Source organism: Balaenoptera musculus, chromosome 2, assembly GCF_009873245.2.
Source record: "Balaenoptera musculus isolate JJ_BM4_2016_0621 chromosome 2, mBalMus1.pri.v3, whole genome shotgun sequence".
Lineage (NCBI taxonomy): Eukaryota > Metazoa > Chordata > Mammalia > Artiodactyla > Balaenopteridae > Balaenoptera > Balaenoptera musculus.
The window spans coordinates 149,493,997-149,516,339 of record NC_045786.1 but is presented as its reverse complement, the minus strand read 5'-3'; the positions used below and the strand labels follow the sequence as shown (position 1 = coordinate 149,516,339).

The window sequence follows — 22,343 nt, the reverse complement described above, 5'->3', positions numbered from 1 at the left end:
ATATAATAATAATATACGATTAATCAAAAGAGAAGAAGAGACAGAGATCAGGCCTGTAGATTTACAGACAGCAGACACTGTCATGACAGTGTTTGCTTTGTCAGAACTTCTGTATAAATCAAGCTTCATCTTCTTTGTGTGTATCCATTCACACCCTATATAATGTTCACTCTTGTGAACTTGCAAAATACACCTGGCTTAATTAACCCCAGGGAGTTCTGCAGCACCTTTGATTATCAACAGTGTACGCAAATCTCATAGGAAATATTATCTTCCCAGTGAGCCTAGAAAACAATGACAGCTATCACCTTCCCAACAAGCCTTCTTCGCCCCTTTCTGAGGCATCGAGCTGCAGCTCCAGGCAGACGATTAAAGCGAGCATGGTACCCTAAATAAAAAAGAAGAAAGACCTCAGTAACTGAATGCAGAAGATTCATTAGCAATGATATGCTTCTAGTACACCAAAGGCCTTCCCCCCCAAGATCTTACTAAATTAACCCTTAAACTAGTATCACTAGGCTATTTGCCAATGATTTACTATTCCCATGTCTTTGTCACCAGTAGTATGATCTTAGGCATGTCATTTACCTCTGACATAGGCATCCTCATCTATAAAAAAAGAATAATCACTGGCTCAGTCCTCTTTTACAGGACTGTTTTGAAGACTCAGTGAAATAGCACATGGAAGGTACTTTATAAACTAAAAACACTGTACAAATATAACATATTATCTACAATTTCTAATTGCAAATTAAATGTTAGCTATTATCTTAAAAATATTCTAATTCATGAAATAGGTAAAAATAGCATGTATAGTATAATCCCATTTTTCTAATTGCTGTATATGTTCTACACATAGAAGAGACAACTGGAAGAATCCACACCAAAATGTTATCAATGACTCTGGGTGTGGGATTATAGGCCATTTAAAGTTTCTTCTTCCTATTCTTGTTCATTTGTATGTACTTTAAGTGGTCCATAAAGAACTTTTAGAAATGGTCACTGAAATGTTTATGAAAGTTTTAAGGTAGCAAACAACGTGCCTCAGCCAAGCATCATTACCAAGAACCAACTGCTTTGAGAAGGACTTTCAATCACCCAAATTTATTACAATGAAATGCTACAGAATAGGAATTTACAGCTCTATTGTAATTCTGATCACCAATAGATGCTCAACATATACTTGGTAACTGACTAACTGGTTGATTATTGACTACTGGGAATCCTCACATCATGAATTTATAGAGCTAAAGGAAACCTCTGAAACAGTTTTGTTCATTGTCACGATATCCTAAGTGATGACCCTGATGTCCCTAGGAAATGAAGTGACTCTGCCACAGTCACAGAGCTAGGGAGACAGTACCAGACAGTATTACCACAGAGTATTACCACATTTCCTTCCCCGTCCTAGGCTCTTTCCATTTCACTTTGCTACATCATAATTGATGGAAAGCAAAGGGAAAGGATATGTATTTGTGTTACAGTCCACAATAATAGAATTATTAATATAAAATATTTTTTAAAATATTTTTAAATCATCCATTTTTAAAATGTCATTATACCTTGTACGTGAGTGTTGTTACTGAAATCTGTTATCTTCCAAGATCCACTACTTCAGGCTTCCACTGGGCACTCAGTAGCCCATCAGTTTCACAGCAGGATAAGCAGCAGTGACACGCTGCTAGGCTTCTTAAATCTGGCACAAATGGCAATAGCAAGCTGAAGGAACGCCCTGCTAATATATATTCCAAGAGTCTCCATGGATTGATTTAGGTAAGAATGGAGAGAACCCCAAGCTTTGAGACTCACCCTTGAATCTTCTAGAAAAATCCCTGGACTAGTTCTAAAATTCAGATAGGTAATGCATGCTTACAGGCATGAGTATGCTTGCCATGGGAAGACTCTCCCCAGAAAGAATCACATAAGTGTGAAGTATATTTTGGTCTCCTCAGAACTCACCTCTTTGAGCTGGCCGAGAAGGTAAAAGGAATGTGGAATCTGAAAGTTTATCCAGTCCAGAATCCATTCTCTCTACTTCAGAGCAATGGTCAGGAGCCCACTTGGGCAGAAGATTAGGGACAGTGAATCCTGGGACACATTCTCCTTCATAGAACCAATCACTCTGCTCGTCATCCCCTAAAGCAAAGAGATCCTATCATAAGCTGGAATTTTAACATGCTCTATGAAAAACCAAATATGAAGATGACTTCTCAGTGCTATGGGTTTGATTATACATTTTTTTTTAAATTTATTTATTTTTATTTATTTATTTTTGGCTGTGTTGGGTCTTCGTTTCTGTGCGAGGGCTTTCTCTAGTTGCGGCGAGTGGGGGCCACTCTTCATCGCGGTGCGCGGGCCTCTCACTGTCGTGGTCTCTCTTGTTGTGGAGCACAGGCTCCAGACGTGCAGGCTCAGCAGTTGTGGCTCACGGGCCCAGTTGCCCCGCGGCATGTGGGATCTTCCCAGACCAGGGCTCGAACCTGTGTCCCCTGCATTGGCAGGCAGATTCTCAACCACTGCACCACCAGGGAAGCCCTGATTATACTTTTTAAACAAAGCCAAAACACAAAAAAATTGTTTTGATACTTCTTCTTGATCCATATTTTGATGAAAACTGGGACATCAAACTAGTTCCACATAAATGTCATACTGTGGTACACTGGACTGCTTTTGATAGTAAAAACTAATAAAGCTACCATTTACTAAGCCCTTACCACCTACCAGAATCTATGCTAAAAATCTGTAAATTTGTTATCTCTTCCAAACCTTACACTAACTCCAACTTATCAATTAGGCAACTAAAGCCCAGAGAAGTCAAGGTCAAGTTAGTAAATGACGAAGCCATGGTTTCAACCCAAAGCCTGACTAACTCCAAAGCCTTTAGCACAAAAATAAACTGCCTCCCATGTACCATTCTAAGTGGTAAAAATGAACTTGGAGGTTCAAAGCCCACAAATGTTTCTCAATTCAAAACCAGCTATTCCTGAAGAATTTCCTGCTACATTTGTATTTCTCATAATAGGTGAATAAAGAATGTATATCCATACCTTGTTTCTTCCTTGATGCCTCATTAATGGGACACAAAATCATCTTGACAGTAGCAATCCAAGCTACCAGGAAAAAACTAACCAAAAAGACAATATAAGCCCCCAAGGCTTGTCAAGAAGTTATACTATTTGCCCAAGGCCATACTTTTGATTATTGACAAAGTCAAGACTAGACCCATATAGCCCAGACGCTTGGTTCAAACTTCTTTCTACTGGCTACAATGATAGCATCTCAATTTCCCAAAGAGCTTATTCCTGCCCACAAAGAGTAAGATGGGTAACTTTATGTCCGCTACCCCACACCCCTTTCAAAACAGCAAGGATGAAGGAAATTATTACTAGAACATCTAAAGAGTTCATACTGCATTCATTTTCTGATGGGTACTGGATCTCAAGGAAGCTGCTCAGGCCATGCTAATCTCATGAAGTATCAGTTTCATGGACCACTAACACCCAGGAGAATGATAACTCTTAAATCACTGCAGAGATCTCTAAAAGGGGAAAGAAGCCACTAAAGAAGTTGCTCCAAGTGTTCCCTTATAAAAACACACCATCAACAGGCTGTTTTTCTAAAACAGTGGTTCTCAACCTTTAGTGTGCATCAGAAGGACTGGGATGGGTTGCTGGAACACAGACTGTTGGGCCCTACCCCCAAAGTTTCTGATCCTGGCCTACACAGGACCAAAAATGTTCATTTCTAACAAGTTCCCTAGTGATGCTAAACTGGTCTGGAGACCATACTTTGAGAACCACTACTCTAAAAGCATCTCACCAAACCAGGTACAAGGATGAATTAAAGATAGACATCAGAATTAACAATGATTAGTTTCACTGCAAGTCAATATATTAATTCCTTCCTATTCATAAGCATTCCTCAGGCCATTTATTAAAATAGTATTATTTAGCTAGATCATATTTTCTGATGACAAATGTCAGACTATACGGGAATTTTCTTTTTTTTGGTTCTCAAGCATTCACTCAAGATTTTTGATAATACAGAAAGGGACTCACTGAACTGGAAGGAACCTTCTGAGATCTCATCTAGACCAGTAGTCTTCAACCTGGGTTCACTAGGATGCCTGATGCAGGAGCTCCTCAAAAGAGTGCTGCCAGAGAATAAGGAAGAGGCTGAGTGGATCAGGCTCCAGACCTCCTGCTCCTCTAGGACCTTGCTTTAACCAAAATAAGTTTAGTTGTTTTATAATTTGAGGTTCTATGTACACTTCTGTTTGAGGGAGAAAAAGGAGGATTTTCCCCTTATCTGGGCTCCCCAATAATTATTTATTAAGAGCTTACTATATGCCAGGCAATGTGTTACTTATTGTGGTAGCAAATAAAAAAACTCCTGCCTTTGAAAAGCTTCAATGGAAAAGACATGCATCTATAAACAATAGTGTAATATGGTAAGTGATAAGAAAGCAGTAAGTACAGGGAAAGAAGAGTCGAGGGTTCTAGGAGATGACGCCTACACTAAGTGTATCAGTCAGAATCCCTTTAGGAAACATGTACATTTGAATGGGGTATTTGAGACTTTAGTGAAGTGATTATTTACATAGGTATAGACAGTACTAAGAGAAGCCAAAGGGATGTTGAAGCATTCGGAGCCAGCAGAGCAGGGAGTCTTTATCATTCCTAGACCTGAAGAAGCAAGGGGAAAGAATGGTTACCAGAGCACAGAAAGAGAACTGTGGTTACAGCAGAAGGGCCCAAAGAGGAGAGGTAGCCTTCAGCAGAAGAACACAACCCCTACCAACCAGCAGTCCAACAGAAAGGGAGTCAGGGACAGCTCTAATCCAACACTGCATTACTGTTTCCAACTCTTCACTACCTCACTATAATAGAATGATATATCCACACCCTTTTCCTTTGCCCTGGGATTCCACAGAGCCTTCCCCTTGAGGCAGAGCACACTTCCTCATTCCATGGACACAGACATGGGGCTTAGTCATCTGATTTGCTTTAGGTAGTAAAACACTAGCAGATGTGATTCAAGCAAAAGTTTTAAATGTTCATGCATGGTCTGGTTTGGTCACTTGGCATTTATGTACTCTGCCATAAGAAGTCCATGCCACACAGAGCCATTGCTCCTTTAGCCTAGGTCCCAGAATAAGAAAACAATGAGTAGATACAAACCTAACTTGAAGCCTGGAGACAGGCTGAGCCCAGGCAAGATCAGCTGACCCACAGCCAACCCCCAGCCCCATAGCAAGAAATAAATGTAGTAAACCACTGAAATCTGGGGGCTGTTAAACAGTATTAGCATAACAAAAACTTGACTAATACACCCAATCTCTTTCACCTCCCTCCCTCCATACTTCTGCTGTTGCCTCCTACTGGCCAAACCCAACAAGAAACTGAGAGCAAAACTCACAGATGTAGTCCACAAATATGCCCCAGAGGAGCAAAATGAGAACTGTCTTGGAGGATGACCAGCCATTCAAGGAAAGGTGAAGATGAGATTTCAGGCAGAGAGACCAACATAAACAAAGACATAGAATCAGGAAGTAACATAGCTTTGTGCTGAGAACTCTAAGTATCTAAATATCACCAAAATGTGTGAAGTTGAGGCAGAGACAAAGAGGAAAGCTGGGGCTATAAAACATTCTACAACCTTCCATAATATACCAAGGATTCCTTATCAGTGGAAGGCTTTCCAAAGGCCCAAAACTTAATTGGTTGTAATAGGTCCACACTTTCTTACCCCTCTGTATACACATCATACCCTTTAAGAGATGCATTAGGATACTGTAGTAAAAGCAAAGAAAAAGTAATTCTGAAAGTATGCTCCAGTTCATTCATGGAAAGACAACCAGACTTTCCTGGTATGAGATAAGAGAATCAAGACCCTAGCTAGAGCTCACCGGGGAGTATATACACACAGCTTCTAATGACACCTAGCTCCCTCAGAATCAGAAAGGAACAGAAATGTACTCACAACAGCCTCCATTATAGTAGGAAGCTCATGAACTCCATCTATGCCCACAACTCTGAGGCATGGGTGAGACACCTCCCCCACGGTCTCTCTCCAAAACTAGGACTTGGAACCTAAGTCTCACTGTCCCAGGATCCCTTCAGTTACTAAGGAGCCTATCTGGATCAACCTAGACATGTAGCCGTGTCTCTGTCCTTCAATCACTTAACCCTTGGAGAAAAATCACTGGATTTCAGAAGATCTACAAACCCCTTATTTAGATTAAGAAAACTACAGTCCAAAGGAGCTATAAGAAATTCTTATCAGTACACACTTACTGTGTCACTAAGCAAGTGTACAGGACAGGATCAAATTACTGTTTAAATAGTAAAAATAAAAAACTGATAATTAACATACACCAGCCTTATTCACAGTGCTCTCTACTAAACTTCAGAAAGAATTTCTATAATATATTCACCTAGAACACTATGGCCACTTATAAATAAGGTTAAAAAAATAAATCCTCCATATGTGAAAATAAGAATGTCTTAACATCCAGTAATACAGAAGGTTATTTTTTGGTTTTAATAAAAAGCAACTTCTCAAAGTTCCATCTTTGACACTATAACCCCCCTGGATGAATGATTCTCAAAGTCTGAACTACCTGCACAAAAATCACCACAGGTGCTTGCAGAAAATGCAGATTCCAGGGGCCAACTCTAGACCAATTTGATTTCCAGGAGCTCAGGAACTTGCCGTTTTAACAGTTCCCCCACGTGGCTTTTATGCCCTGAAGTTTGAAAACCACTTTCATAGACAACCATCATATTCTCTGTGAGGCACTCCTAGAACCACTAGAATCTTCCCAGAAACACTGAACCAATGTCCCAAAGCTGGAATCAAGATTACCTTGCCGTCCTTCATCGTTGGTAAAGAGCCCTGTGTCACTGCTGCTACACACACTGCTGGTTTCACTGAAAAAAGAGTAAAACACAAGAGAATGCATCAGCTCCAGTCAAAAACAAAGCACTGTCCATTCGTCTTCTGGTTTTCAAATCGAAAGATTCCAAGTTTCCCTAATTTCACTCTAGCTCATTAGCCAATCAGAAATGTAAATTTCATAGTTAAGTCACAGGGGTAAGTTTATTTTCCCCAAAAACGAAAGAAATGTAAGAAGAGGAGAACTGTAAAACTTTTACTTACATTTTAAAGTACTTTTAAAAGATCTTGAGTCACTTTATTAGTTTAGCATTAGAAAGTTATTTATTAAGGCTCACAGAAGTAATCTCAACCTGCTTTGGTATATCAAACAACACAAATTTACCAACCAATTTTATTTTTAAATACTGTCTACTATCGGTTTCAAATGAAGCCATGCAACTTTAAGACATCCAGCATGTTTCAAGTTTTCCCATTTATAAAGCAGCAAACGAAAATCCACGAACAGAAAAAAAAAAGAAAATCAGTATGACAAAAGCTGTATTTTCTAAAATTAATGTCTCTCTTCATAGCAAGTGGATACAGCAAAATTCATTTTCAAAAAAGGAGGTTAAAAATAAAAATATAAAAACAAACTCCATTTGAAGTCACTGAAATAAAACTTTTAGGGACTTCCCTGGTGGTCCAGTAGTTAAGACTCTGGCTCCCAATGCAGGGGGCCCGGGTTCAATCCCTGGTCAGGGAACTAGATCCCACATGCCGCAACTAAAGATCGCGCACTCGGCAACAAAGATCCCACGTGCCACAACTAAGACGCAGCACAGCCAAATAAATAAATAAATATTAAAAAAAATTGTAGAGTAAACCATCATATACCCCCCACGTAAATTCCGCAATTAGCATAGTGCTCTATTTCCTTTATCACACGTCTCTCCATCTATCCATCAACCCATCTTGTTTATATGCATGGAAAAAAATAAACGGAAATAAAACTTTTGCCCCATAGAATTCTGTCCAAGTCAGCTTCATTTTGAGCTACTTCCAACAATTGATTCTGCCTCTTCTGATGCTGCATTTCTCCCACCTAATCATCAAATTTGATTTATCTGGTTCAAGAAAAATTTCTCTATTCTTCACAATATTAGCGATTTCCTTGATTGGGATGTTTCCTTCTAAGCTAGTCAATTTTGTTCACGTGCTCTAGAAGACGGAAGAAGCATTCTCACCATGCTGCATAAAGAATAGTCTTGGCAAAATCCCAGTCTACATTTCTGGATCAAATATCTGAAAATATTTTGTATTTTGCAACATTTCCAAATATCTTGCCAATACTAAATCCTAAAAATGCTGGTTAAATTAAGTAGCAATGTTTCCTCACTTAAGCTTGTCTCTGGGTAACAGATCCAAGAAATTTGTTTCAGCAAGAGCCAATAAAACATACCTGATTTCTTTAAAGGTTCTTTCATTTTATTTTCCTCTATACTTATAAGTGGGAACATTCTCAGATGTCATTATAAGAAATGTCTCACAAAACTATACCGCTGGATTCTGATGGATTTAGAGTCTTCAAAGAGCTCTGCAGTTAAATCCGGAAGACATCCTCACTGGGTACTGTATTCTTCCTACTTCTGAGTCCAAGGAACTGTGCCTGCTGAACTTTATGGTGTTGTTTTTATGTTTTTAGCAAATTCCTAAGAATATTAGTGGTCTAACTCTAACTCCACTGAGTCTTAATACACATTCTCTTATATCAATTTCTCTCATCTTGCCTCGAAGGTAAAGCATATTTTATATTTTTTAGTTCCTCTTGATATTAAGGAGGGCTTAAAAAGCACATCAGGCCATAAGACAGACATTCTACTCCACCACTGTGTTACATGCTTTCTTGGTTAGCATATCAGTAACTGAGATGTAGGGGTCAGCAAACAGCCGCCTGTCAACCATTTTTATATAGCCTGTGAGCTAAGAATAGCTTTTATAGTTTTAAATCACGAGGGGGGGTGGGGGGGTGATCAAAAGAAGAATACTTTGTGACATATGGACATGACACGAAATTCAAATTTCAGTGACCATAAATAAAGATTTACTGGAATACAGCCAGGCTTATTCATTGACCTATCGATTCTGGCTTCTTTCACACTACAACTGCAGAGTTGAGGAGTTGCAACAGAGAACGAATCACCCACAAAGCCCCAAAATATTTACTATCTGGCTTTTTACAGAGGAAATTTGCTGATCTCTGCTCTAAGTGTATTACAAGGTCTACTCTGCAATATCTATTGAATATTTATTTGAATATTTCCTCTATTTGAATATTTCCAAGTAAGAAATTAAAACCATTGTTTTATTACGAAGTCTATGAATTCTTCTCCTCATTCATTTCCAGCCACCTGTAAGCACTACAAGATACAGTGCTTCTCTGATCCTTTTTTGCATGGATTCCATTCTCTCCTCATATTCTAAATAAAGGGGGTAAGCGCAAAGAAATCTGCTGGATCAAGAAAGGTGTTGGTAACCTAAAACCTTCCTGTCCCTGTACATTTTCTATTTCTGTCAACAGTATTTAAAGAGACTCACTGTTCTTTAAAGAGATTGGACTAAACTTGTAAGTTTTCTATAAACAGTTAATTAGAGTAATGGCAATGATGTCACAGAAATATCACCAGGATTTTAAGACTGTGTTCAAGGCAGATACATATTTTCCTCACTGAGAAAATAATTTATGCCTTAAAGAACACTTATTACATAAAAGTATCATCATTCCATCTGGAAATGAGTATTTCATCTGATAACATCTTATTCCCTCAGAAGAACTTGCATTGTGGAAATCTAATTTTATGTAAGAAACTGTTAGCATAATTTTCCGAGGAAGAAAATGGGAACTTCATGGCATATTTGCACATAAACACCATGATAACAGCATGCAAAAATGTAGTGCTAGCTATGAAGTAGAAGTAAATATTTCCCCTTACAATTTACAGGCCAAAGCTATCCAGCCCTGTGGCTTTCATTCACTTCTGACTCAGAGATTATGATTTTTTTTAAAAAAATTAGATTCATAGGATTTTAATAGTGATTTAGTCAACTATAAAATGTTAATATAGCTAATTAAACATAATGTTTAATATTCTGTTAAAAATAAGCTCCTATCTTTCAATAAAAACAATTTTCTTTTAGTACCCTTGTAAGATCACAAGGTCAAAAAGTTAAAAGATGTCAGGCTACTACACATTTTTCCTATTCCAAAACCTTCAAATTTGTTTATAACTTTTTTGCTATGAGCAATTTTATTAGGCAAGGAAAAAAGCTCTGTTCCTCATTTTTATAAGGAAAAAGAAATGTGATCCTATCCTTAGTGTCCATTCCACTATGGTCCTCTGAAACTTAGTCAGGAAGACGGAAACTCAGCCTTTATTAATCTTCAGAAAAAGTAACAAGACAAAGCCCACAAAGATAGTAGGTAATGAAATCCTGTCTTTTCCTAAAATGACAGCAACTCCTAGAGACATCAATGCCTCCTGTCTTTGCCTTGGGAGCTGTTCTATACTCCCTGTTCTCACATGATTCTAATCTATAAATAGTTTGCATATAAAAGTCTTCATAGAATATTTCTAAAATATTTTTGAGTAGCAATGTATTAACCCTACAGATAATTTATATGTCATTCAAAAATACTCAATTCTTAATTGGGGCAATAAAAAGTCTCTAACAGGAAAAGGAGGAGGAAGGATTTCCCCCACTACTTCCCCTATATTTTCACTCATTCACTTAGTAAGCATTTATTAAGTTTATACCAGACCCTGCTATAACCAGCACTAAAACTAACAAAGAAGCATGTCAACCACAATTTAAATGCATGCATTTTATAAAAAACTTAGACTATGGGAGAAGAGTGTGAAAACATAGAAAGAATGCTTTCCAATGAAGAAAATTCTCCAAATAAGGGGTGGGGCAAGCCTAGAATTTAACCTTATAATACTGAGAAAGTCACCCCATTTTAGAAGCCAGAAAACGTCTCAAAAATATTCATATGTGAGTAAAAATAGTAATAATACATCGCACTTCTCTATAATGGTTTTCACTAAAAAAATGTTTCCACAATTCAGAAGCATAGTCACCATTTAAAATAAGACAAACAAAATTAAAACCTAGATTTTGGACTACCAATTAATTGTATTATCTAATTATTATAATATTGTTAGAAGCAACTGAACCACATCCAACTGAAATAACATAAATGTAAAGAAAGTCAACCTAACCAGCAGTTCCAGCAGCTCTCCTCTCCCAACATTTTGTTACTATGAAGACTTTCAAGCACACAAAAAAGTTGAAAGTTACCACTCACACTCCATCACCTAGATACTGCAATTAACATTTTGCTTTTTTCTTGTTTTGTCACGCATGCATCCATCTAACCTCACCTGAGCATCTTTGTAATTCAGGGCACTCTGGGTAGACCAGATGACTGGGTATCGCATTCATTTTCAGAGAGGTAGATTATCTTAGGAATCAAGCCTAATAAAACATAATTGATACCTCTTGTCCATTTAAATAATTAATTCCAGGGCAAAGAGTTAGCTAAACATTGTAAACTTTGATATAAATTTTTAAATGTTTTCGTCTGAACTGCTCTTCTTTACAAGTTCTGAAAACGAATTGCCTGCCCTTTTCAGAGCAATTAAAGGGTACTGTTTTCAAATGAGCAATAACTCTCCATTTTTAAATCACAGTATTTTTATTCTATAGAAGAGATCAATGTTTTGGTCTTACTGAGTTCTCTAATTTGAAACTCATGCTTGTTGGTAAAAGCAGAGTCAATGAAGTAAAAACCCAATCTCAGTACCAGAAACATCTAGAGCAGTGGTTCTCAACTGGAGGCAATTTTGTCCCCCTTCTCCTACCTTCCTGTCCCACCCCAGCCCTCGGGGTCATTTGGCAATATCTGGAAAAATTTTTGTTTGTCAGGACTTGGAGAGGGGAAGAGGAAACTGGTATTCTATTGGCATCTTGCGAGTCGAGGACAGGGTTGCTGCTAAACATCCTACAATGCGCAGAATAGCCCTCACAACAGAGAATTATCTGGCCCAAAAGGTGAGAACCCTCATCTAGAGTGATGAACAAAGTGGAGGGATGAAGGGGGTGGGACATCATGGTTAAGGGAAACCACTTCAGAGGAGGAGAGGAGCCTGTGTACTTCTGCTGGATAGGGCCAGCCTTCAAGAGCTCATCAGCTAAAAATGCATCCTATGTGCTGAACATCAAGAAAACGAATTACAAACTCACTTCAGAAAGAAGCTCTCTCCCTTAATGCCATATCTTAAATTTAAAAAATAAACATTCATCTTCAGTATACTTACTTAAAATACAACAAAATACATTCTCAGGGATCTATACTTTGCTTGCCTTTATAGTTCCTGAATGCCCTTCCTTTGAAATCACAGTAAAAACATTCTCTCAGTATGTTCTGAGGAAATAATTAGTTTGAGAATAGTATTCCTGAATTTAGCTTCACACTAAGTTAGGAAAAATTTTCAGAAGACCAGTGGCCACCTGTGGTAACCAGACTCCCAGATGACTCCCAGTGATGCCAGCCTCCTGGTATTTCACACCCTGGTTGGGCTGTGTAACCAGTAGCACAGGCAGATGTAACTAACAGTACATCACTTCTGAGACTAGGTCCTCTCTCCCTCTCTCTGACAATTTGCTCTAGGGGAAGCTAACTACCATATCTTAAGAATGCTAACAGCCCTGTAGAGGGGCCCACGTGGAAAGGAACTGAGACTCTCTCGAGCCTGCAGCCAATAAGAAAATGAGATCTGCCAACAGCCCTGTGAGTGAGCTTGGAAGTGGACTCCTCAGCCCCACCCAAGCCTTGAGACAACTGCAGCCCCGACCAACAGTTTGATTGCAAAAGTATGAGAGACTCTGAACCAGAATCACATAGATAAACCGTTCCCAGATTCCTGACTTCAGACTGTAAGGCTATAAATGTTTTATAAAGTTACTAAGTTTTAGGGCAACTTTTTCTGCAGCAACAGATAATATAGCATCTTTATGAATTCTTTTTTGAAAATAATTCCCTCCTTTCTAGCCCTAACGAGAAGTTTCTAACTTCTATAAGTTAAAGCTCTGAATTCCCACAGCTGAGAGGGGGAAAACACAGCTTGTCCTCTGACCCGAGAGCTTGCTAATTCCTTCATATTCCTAACCACAGAAAACTGTAAACTTAGAACTGAATCAAAGTAGTTTATACTTGTCACAATTACAGTAAGGAGGTACAGAATTAGTTTATCATCTATATTCAAAAGTTGGTACCAGTAACTTTACCACCTGGGTTTCTCACCCCTTTAAGATTATTAAATAAGAGGTGTCTTTTACATCTAATTTTAAAAGAAACAAGCAGGATAGAGTTAATGTCTTACTTCATCATGCTAAAAACTAAGGGGTTTTCATTTTAATTTTTTTATTAAATAATAATACACTTAACAAAAATTTTTAATTGTCCTAGAATTTACAAAAAATGGAAAGGTCACTCCTAGACCGATCACCCAAAACATTTCCACTCAATTCTTTTTCCTTCTTTTTTCTGGATTGAGGTGCTACACTTGTAACTATATGTAATCAGATTTCTGATTCTGAAAGTAAACAGGACTGAGGGACAGGTTTTTCAGAGAAATATCTCACACCAACCGCAAAATTACTCTCATAGTAAGTTATGAGAATGTATAACGAAGTAGTTTGTTTTTCAGTTTCATTCAGATGGCACCGCAAAAGAAGGCAGCAACCTCTCTAGTTTCACAGGTTCATTAGCGTGGCCACTGCAATCAGGTATACTTTGCAGAGATAATGATTTTTGTCAGGACTCTGCTACTGAGCCGTGGGCTGTGCCTTAGAGAAGTCCACCCATCCTTTTAAGACTTACCTTTTCTTAGAACTAACAGTTTCATCCTCAGTTAGATGAAATATCTTTTCAGAGTAAATTTTTAAAGAGCATATATTTTGAGACTTGAATATCTGAAAATGTCTTTCTAGTGCCTTTCCATATGAAATCTATCTTAGCTATATATAAAATTCACGGTGGGAAGGTGGGAGACTTTGGCCCTCAAAATTCTACAGGCAAGTCGATAGCCCCTCACATTTAGTACCGTAGGGATCAACGTCAACCTTATTTTCATCCCTTTAAAGATTTTTCTTTATAACTGCTCCCCTCCCACCACCAATGCAGAATGCAAAAATATTGCCAGGATATGTCTAGGTAGAGGTCTCTTTTCATTAGTTTTCCCTTTTAATCTGTATGCTTAATTTTTTCAACACAGGAACATGTTTTCCCCTCAGTTATATTTTTAAAATCACTCTTCTATCCCTATGCTTTGGTTTCTTCCTTGGGAGTATTTACGTACTTGCAGACTGGGCCCTCTATCCCTGTCCTCCAGATCTATCACCTTCTCTCTCATTTTTATCTCCTCTCTGTGCGTTTTGGGAGGGCTTCAAAAGTTTTCCACATCATCAACTCAATTTTCTGCAGAAAGAATTGTCCTTCATTTTAACATTACAATTACATTTCAAATTTCCCTACACTTTTTCCTCCCATACTACTGGGCTTTCAAATAGCTATCTTTCTGTCCTTATGACTTACTGCTCCTGTTTCAAAGTGATTATATCTCCTTGCATCCTAATGAAGATTTTCTAAAATGTTCTTCTGGTTTCCACTGGCAGTCATTTTCAAAGATGTGTTCTTCCACTGAACATTCAGGATGATGTTCCCTTTCCCTTATTCTGCATAACTTGTCCAAAAGCCTCTTGTTGAGAACCGGTTTACCTAGAATTTGGTATTTGCCAACAGAAAGGGTATGTAAATTACTCCTGGTTCCATCCTCTACTTCTTGGATACAAGTAACATGCTCTTGTCACATCTACAACTGGCCAAGAGGATGTGCAGAGGCCCTAGCCTAATCCCCAGTGTCACTGGTAGGCTTTTATCTCATGTAGCTATGTGGGACTAAGACAGGATCTTCTTCTGACCCTCACTGCCTGATTCTGGGCCCATTCCAGGAGTCTACAATAAATGAAGGTATATAAAACACTCCAGTTTCCAGAATGCACGACTACTAAGAGTGTTTTTTCCTTCTCTGTCCATGCCAACAGTAAACTACTCTTGGAGACTGTATTTCCCAGAACTCAATATGCTATGACTGCCTCCTATCCCTCAGAACAAATACACACACAGATAACACGACGATTCCCTATCCAAGTATATTCTGGGAGTTACAGCCTCCAAAGAGAAACTGAAAGATACTGATTGCAAGTAAAGGGTGGAAAAACACTCTGGCTCAAACTGTAGCTGCCCAACTTTCTGACTGAACCGGACCCTGCCTTTCTGAACCAAGGGCAGACTATAGAGAAAGAATGCAGGGCCTCACTACCGACCTTCAGGGCAGGTTCAGCACTGCTGTGGGCTTCCAACTGCACTCTCCAGCGCAGTTCTATCAGCCTTGGAGTTTGAGAAAATCTTGGCAGTAAGCCAGCAGTAAGTCCTGATCTCTGGTGATGTGAGTTTGCAATGTTTTATGTCTTCATAAATATTTTAGGGGCAGTTGAGGCTGCTTATCAGACGCTTTTTAAAATATGAAATTACAATGATGGGAAGGAGGTTGTGACTGAAAAGAATTACAGAATCTCAGTGTTGCAAGGGACCTGAGAGGTCATTCAGTTCAACCTCTCCAACTCTACAACAACTCAGTAAGTGGTCATCAAGCCCAGGCTTGAATCCCTCCAGTGACGTAGAACTCATCACCTGGTAAAACAACTCACTTCATTTTTATAGAGTCCTAATTTTCAGAATGTTGTATTTTATACTGAGGCAACACTTCACACTCCGTACTTTCTACCTATGAGTCTTAGTTCCTTCCTCTGGAGTCACAGAATAATCCTAACATTTCTTTCAAGAGACAGATCTTCAAATACAATAGTATCAAATCTATCTCTCAAGTTGTTTTTTTTTTCAGTTGTTCCTAAGGATATAGTAGCAGAGCTTTGAATAAATCTATAGAAGCACTCTATGCTAGCGACTCAATACTCTCAAATGCAACGGTACAATCTTCAACAATGGTAAATATCCTCTTGGTCAGCATCCCTATTTACAGAATAGAAAACAGAACATCCTCAACCTACCACACAGAGTCTTTTCCACAGCTCCAGTCACCCCTGATTAATGACCTCCACTTGCAAAGGAGGCTACTTACCTTAACCATGAAATAATGAATGCTATTGATCCAACAAGCTACTGCTATAAAGTGTTATTGATCACCCAATCTTTGGTTAAAATGGTCCTCATTTAGCAATTTTACTGTCGCAAACACCTGGAGCAAAGCACCCTCATAATTAAAGAGTTTGGGGGAGTTAAAGTGAGAGGTGATGGACAGAGATCTCAGCTTTCTACCATTTATTCTTGCTTCTGAGCTATTGTTTGTGGCAGAAAGGATATTGATTTTCTATAAAAATAAGAAAACAAGAGGCACCAAGGGGCGCAGAAGGTCAGCTTGGGCTAGAGAAGGAGGGGGAAGGTTTAGCACTCTATCTCTGTCACTTGGCTTCCAACAGAAGGGAATATTTTCTTTCCTGTGAGATCGGCTTCTAATACATCACCTTAGGAAGGCTCCTAACTGTAACTTCAGGCCATCACCAAACCAATTCACTTATGAAAGAAAAGAAGCTAAATTATATTCAAGGGGAACAAATGAATGATGTATTAGTGAAGAATAAAGCAAAATTAGGCTATAACTCACCTAATTAATAGCTGCTATATAGACAATTTGAATAAAGATCAGTAGAAAGTAATCCTTTAAAAGAGTTGATCCATTTTAGAATGGAACACACATGCAAAGAAAAATATTAAAATAATAAGTGAGCTTTTTGAAGGCTTTAAAAAACTATTACATCATAACCACTTTCAGTTCCTCAGAACGTCTGAGGGATTGATTGGTATAGAATGGAAGGAAGAACAGAAACAGAAAAGCAAAAAGAATTATCAGTTAAGCTTAAAATTACTCTATGTTTAGTTAGCAGAATAAATTTAAGGAAAGTAGAAATAAAGCTCTCTGAGATACAGATTTTCAAACCTAAAACACCTAACATATGCTTTTTAAAAGAACTCTATCTATTGACTGGGCTAAAGTAAAGCTTAATGATCAACTTCATCTTAATAATTTCACAAGTTGGATCATATACTCTGACAACCCTCAATACCTCTGATATAAAGTTCTACACTTTGATCTGTATGCAAACAAACTGGCACATCCAAGCAGATTTTTGAAAGAGTAAATTGCTGCCTACCTCAATTTATCCAAGCTCTAGATGTATATTATCACAACCTGACTATAATGTGCAACAGATGTATCTGGGGTAAGAAGGACCTAGAAAGACTGAAGTGCCTCACTGCAAGGTTACAGGCTCTGCATTTGGAACCACACTTGGGCTGTAATCTTAGAGCAGACAGAGTTAACAGTCGCTCACACACACAATTAAGTCATAGTTTAGCAAGAAATTCTGGGGAAGAAATACATACATCCAAAAATATCATCCCAAAACATTCTTAACAGTACGATGATTACTATTCAGTATGTAAGCTTGACATTGAAACAAACTTGAACACCTCAATTGAGGGTTTCAACATTGTGAAGGATACAAGTTAACTAGGCATTTCTTGTTTGATTAAAAATAGCATGATAAGGAAAAAAGCTTTATAATCCAAAATTATACATATAAATTGGGTAAATAGGCCTTAGAATATACATTAGAGGAAAATCAGGAAAGCCAAATTATAAGCCTACCTAGTTGCACAGCCTGACAAATATAAAGTTAGTTAAGAAAAATTTTTAAAACTGGATTAAAACCACCCATGAAAGGTACAGGCATACAGACTTGAACAGCTTTTCCTGTTACTGACAAAACCTCACCTCCAAGTTCCTAAGATTTATGCCTTTGTTTTTCACACAAACGTCAGAAGAAGCCAAGTCCTAAGAAAGGTCATCTGTTCTACAGTTGTAAAAGTTCAGATGAGACAGAAAATGTGCCATGGCAAAGGCAAGCTCAAAGCATAGCAAAACATGGTGGTTAACTATGAGCTTTGGAATCAGGTTTGATTCCCAGTTTTGCTACTAGGTGACCCTGGGCAAATTATCTCCACACTCATAACCTCTATTTCCTCGTCTATAAAATACAAATAGTGGTACCTACCAGACAGGGGAGTTATGAACATTAAAGAAGAATATATGTTCTGCACAATAGTACAGTGCCTGGCACACAGTTAGCGCTTAATAAATGCTAACTAATATTAACAATAATAGAATACACTGGTCCTCGATTGGGACTACTCAACCCACTTAGGGAGCACCCATGGAAGCATTTGCTTTGATACTGTGAAGGGTGATGGGAACAACGTAGGGGTGGCAACTACCCTACAAGGCATGGGACATCCCTCACCACAAAGAACTGCCCCATCCAAAACACCAACAGCATCCACACTGAGAAACAGATATCACACATTAATATTAATAATAATATTAAAGTATCAAGCTGGGGAGTATCAGTGTCCCTAGGACTATCTATTTGAGATGTAAAAAATTAAAAGTCACCAAAAACTATACTGACGTTTTAAACATGCACCCATTAGAGACAGATTTTTCTGGCTCGATGACATTTGGTGTAAGACTGATGGGACTTAGCCCTGTTATTTTCAAAGCCTACCATGTGTTCAGACAACTTGAATGTTAAACTCAATACAGTCAAACTGTAAGTAGCAGAGAACAGAATTATAGTCCAGAAATATCTAAAGCCATGACTCTTAATGGGTAAAGGCAGCTTACCAAGAACATTTACAAACTCCATATGCCTGGCACCCGTGTTTTCTCCCTCTCACACATACATATACACACCAGCCTCTACTGAGGCCCTGGTTCTAAAGAACAGTATCTGTGTATGAACTACGTGGCACAAAGAGCAGCAAAATGTTTTTTAAAATAAGAGGGACACGTTTTAAATGATTTTTAGAAACAAATGTGTTTCTATAAAATATAGCCTTCTTGATGTAGGGAAACAGGATCATGAGGGTACTTTAAGAAGCTAAACACAACCTGACTGGTTAAAGCAGAGCTACAAAGTCAGTATTACAGAGGCTGGTTTGAAAGAAAGTTGAACTCATCAAGACTGTGGATTTGTGCTTTAGGTAAAGTTAACCAGGAAAATCTATGACTTAGTAAGGGAGATCTCACCATTCTGACATATTCTCATCAGAGCCCTGTTTTTGTTCATCTGCTTCACACTCCATCCTTTCTTTCCTTCCCGTTTTGCTTAGGAAAGCCCTATTTTCTGCTGCTTCACACAACCCGTGACCTGATGAGGTCCAGGGAGTATTCTCCTTCCAGCGGGACAGACGCTGCTTCTTCGCAGACTTGAACCGGCAGCCTCTCTCATAGCTCCAATCTGACACCTTGAGCTTCTGCTGAAGGCTGGCAGCCACCTCTGATGTTACGCGCTTCACCTTCCGCCGGCGCCTGAGCGGTCGACAAGGCGCATTTTCAGTAAAGGAGTCCGATTCATGCCAAGAATGTTGCTTACTCTTAACAATGGCGTTAAGAGCTGGGTGCCGTTTGGCTACCATAGTGTCATCAGAGTCACTAAAATTGGTGACTGGGGCCATTTCTCGACAGTCCTTGATGGTCTCATCCAGACTTGACTCAGAGGCCTCACTGTAGCAGCAGGTATGCTCTGCCAGGTGAGTGAAGTCTGAACGGCGCTTCCGGCCTCTCCGTTTGCGAAGCTGCCGCCTCTGCTGCCGAGGGCTCAGCGCCATCTCCTCCCACAGCTCACCAAGCTTATTCTGCTCAGATGTCTGCTCCAAGGCTGAGGCTAAGTCATGTACCAGCTCATCCATGAGGCCACATCTGCCAAAAGGAGGTTCAAAAAAAAGAAAAAGGAAGAAGAAAGACTGAATAGGATCTGTTCTTTTCGAATAATTTTTAAAACAGATCATGGCACTGCAGAGTCCACCCTATCTACAGAAAATAAAGTCACCTTTCACCTGGCTACCCTTAGACTCTACTCCTACCATCCATACTCCCTTAAGCCATTAAAAATAGGTATCTGGCCCTTGTTAAATGCCTGAAGTCAGCATGTTCTTAAAGCACAAAAACTCAAAATACTCACCAGATGACAACTGGGTTATTAGTAAAATCAAGCAAACTCAGGGGAATAAATCAGTCATTCCCCTTTTCCCCCAATTAAACTTGCTAAACTAAATTACCTGATGATCAGATCTAAAAAGATTAGAGAATGTCTCATCTGTCCAAACAGGAGGAGAAAAACACTCAACTTCAAAACCATGGATGAAAAGACCGTTCTATGGTCTGGGGTCACTAATAAGAATGTTTGTGGCAGGAAGAGAAAGACAACTTAGTGACACACTTTAAGGAAGGCTGCTTGCAGTTTTAGCGTTCCAAGAATCTGTAGTGACCCAGGTTTGTACTCTGCATGGAAAAAAAAGACCAAGTTTGCACCCATTCTGGTCCCAACTACCACCCAGAAGCTACCAGGAAAAGAGCCTTAAAGAGTATGTCATATATTTGTGAATAATTAGCAACATTTAAGTCTTCTTGCCATCCTTCAGAAAATAAATTAAGTGATTATCCAAGTTTTGTGCTTTAGTGCCAGACAGTCACACAAAAACACGTTATAACTGAGGTTGAAATGACAAGGATAAGAGGGGTCTCTAAGATTTCTAGCTAACAGCTTCCCAAAGTTTCCTGTTTTTCAACTCATTCTTGTCAAACCATCATACATCACTTCACAGGCAAACCTTCCAGAGGCTGAGAGCAGGAGGAGCGATTTTCAAAATGCCTTTTTAAAGGGAAACATTTAATATACTTCGTACAACATCTAATTAAATACATTTTAAATTAATTAGCACCTTTTCCCTAGCCCTTGTTAAGTCCAACGTATTTCAAGACCATAATTGGAGCTTAAAACTCTGTGGCGCCACTCTCAGACCATAGTTCCATTCATACAGTTTACATTTTGCAAAGGACTTTCTAAAATCTATTTTCATGCTATCCTTATGCCAACCAATTTAAAGGCAGGAGGAGCAACGGGGACACCTAGTCCCAAACTACCAACCAAACAAAACTTCTCAAAGTGTCAAAAGCCACACTCATTTAAGCAATAAGTAGTTTAAAACACCATGGCTGGGGTTTGGGAGACAACTGTCTCTAAAACCAAAATACGTAAGTGGGGACGCACTTACCTATTTCCCTAATAAAGAACTACTGCTTTAAAAACTCAAGCAGAACTGTACAAACTTTAACGTGAAACGAAGTTACCAAACAACTTGCAGTTGACTGTGCAGTCGAATGCCAGGCTTAAAGGCTGCAGTTCGAACAGGAGGTGACAGGAGAACCCTGGAACTCCCACCCTCCCTGGATGCACAGTCCGAGAGGGTCCCGGGGCCAGGCAAGCACTCGGGGAGACAAAGGCTGTCCGAGTCACGCAACGGAAGGATCGAGAAACTAGCAGAAGTAAAAAGAGAAGCGGGCAGGCGCACGGTCAGGCGGGGAGGGGGGGCGACCGGGTTGGGGGAGGGGGCTGGGGGAGGCACGAGGCAACCTCTCAATTTGGGTGACCAGGGGCAGGGGGTCAGCCCTTCCAGGGCAGAAACTGCCAAAATGCAAGTCCTGGCGACTAAACTCCCTCCGTGCTCAAGGGTCGCAACATGGCCACATCCGTGAGAAAAAGCGTGTTTCGAAGGACTCCCCCACGCCCGGGCCCGCCCCCGAGGACTAGGGCGACCACGGCTCGGGACACCAAGCCCTCACGCTGTCGCCAGCTCAAAAGAGCCAAACAGCAGAGAAGAGAGAAGGTGACTGTCGCCCGGGAGATGGCCCGACCCTCATCCCCCGGATCGGGGAGATGGGCCCTGAAAAACAAGGCCCCGCCACCCTCTCCCCTCCCGCCAGCCTCTGGGGCCCCATGGCGCCCCTGGCCGCTCTGCCGCGGCCCGGAACGCTGATCCCCGCTGGCGCGGGCCCCCTGGGCCCCGACCCCCTCACTCCCGGTCCCCCTCACCCGCTGCCGCAGCCACCTCCGACGGCCGCGGCTTTTGCGGCCGAGTCTCCCCACCGGGGCTTCCCTCTCTGACCTCATTTCCGGTCTGAGCCGGTGCGGTGGGGCGGTGGTGGAATGGGAGGGACAGGCTGCGCGAGAGGGCCCGCCCCGGCCCAGCGCTTCCTGCCGCGGCCCCGCCCACTTCCGCCCCTGGGGGCGGGGCCGCGAGAACCCGGAAGAAAAGCAACGGGGCAAGGAGGGGCGGCATTTAGAGGCTGACTGGACCGGGGGTGCCTATGTGGCTGAGGTGTCCATCTTGGTGAAGGGCCTACCCATGCAGGCCTCGTCTGCCT

General features: G+C 40.1%; 1 protein-coding gene across 17 annotated transcripts in view; it reads right to left on the bottom strand.

Annotated features, from left to right (window-relative positions):
- Window positions 1–22,098, bottom strand: part of GPATCH2L (G-patch domain containing 2 like) — a 64,596-nt gene extending 42,498 nt beyond the window's left edge. For 12 of the 17 annotated variants that reach the window (XR_005018634.1, XR_005018635.1, XR_005018632.1 and 9 more), the window contains exons 1-5: window positions 22,012–22,095; window positions 19,167–19,838; window positions 6,868–6,932; window positions 1,960–2,136; window positions 309–388 (exon numbers count right to left, since the gene is read on the bottom strand). Coding sequence is in view for 9 of the 17 variants with exons in the window: in XM_036842095.1 (XP_036697990.1) it covers window positions 309–388; window positions 1,960–2,136; window positions 6,868–6,932; window positions 19,167–19,828 (984 nt within the window). In the remaining 8 variants the exon portion in view is untranslated. Of the gene's footprint in view, window positions 1–308; window positions 389–1,959; window positions 2,137–2,574; window positions 4,686–6,867; window positions 6,933–19,166; window positions 19,839–22,011 lie in introns of those variants that run through there. The other 5 variants (XR_005018639.1, XR_005018637.1, XR_005018638.1 and 2 more) reach the window with 3 other exon arrangements.
- Window positions 22,099–22,343: the final 245 nt, after the last annotated feature.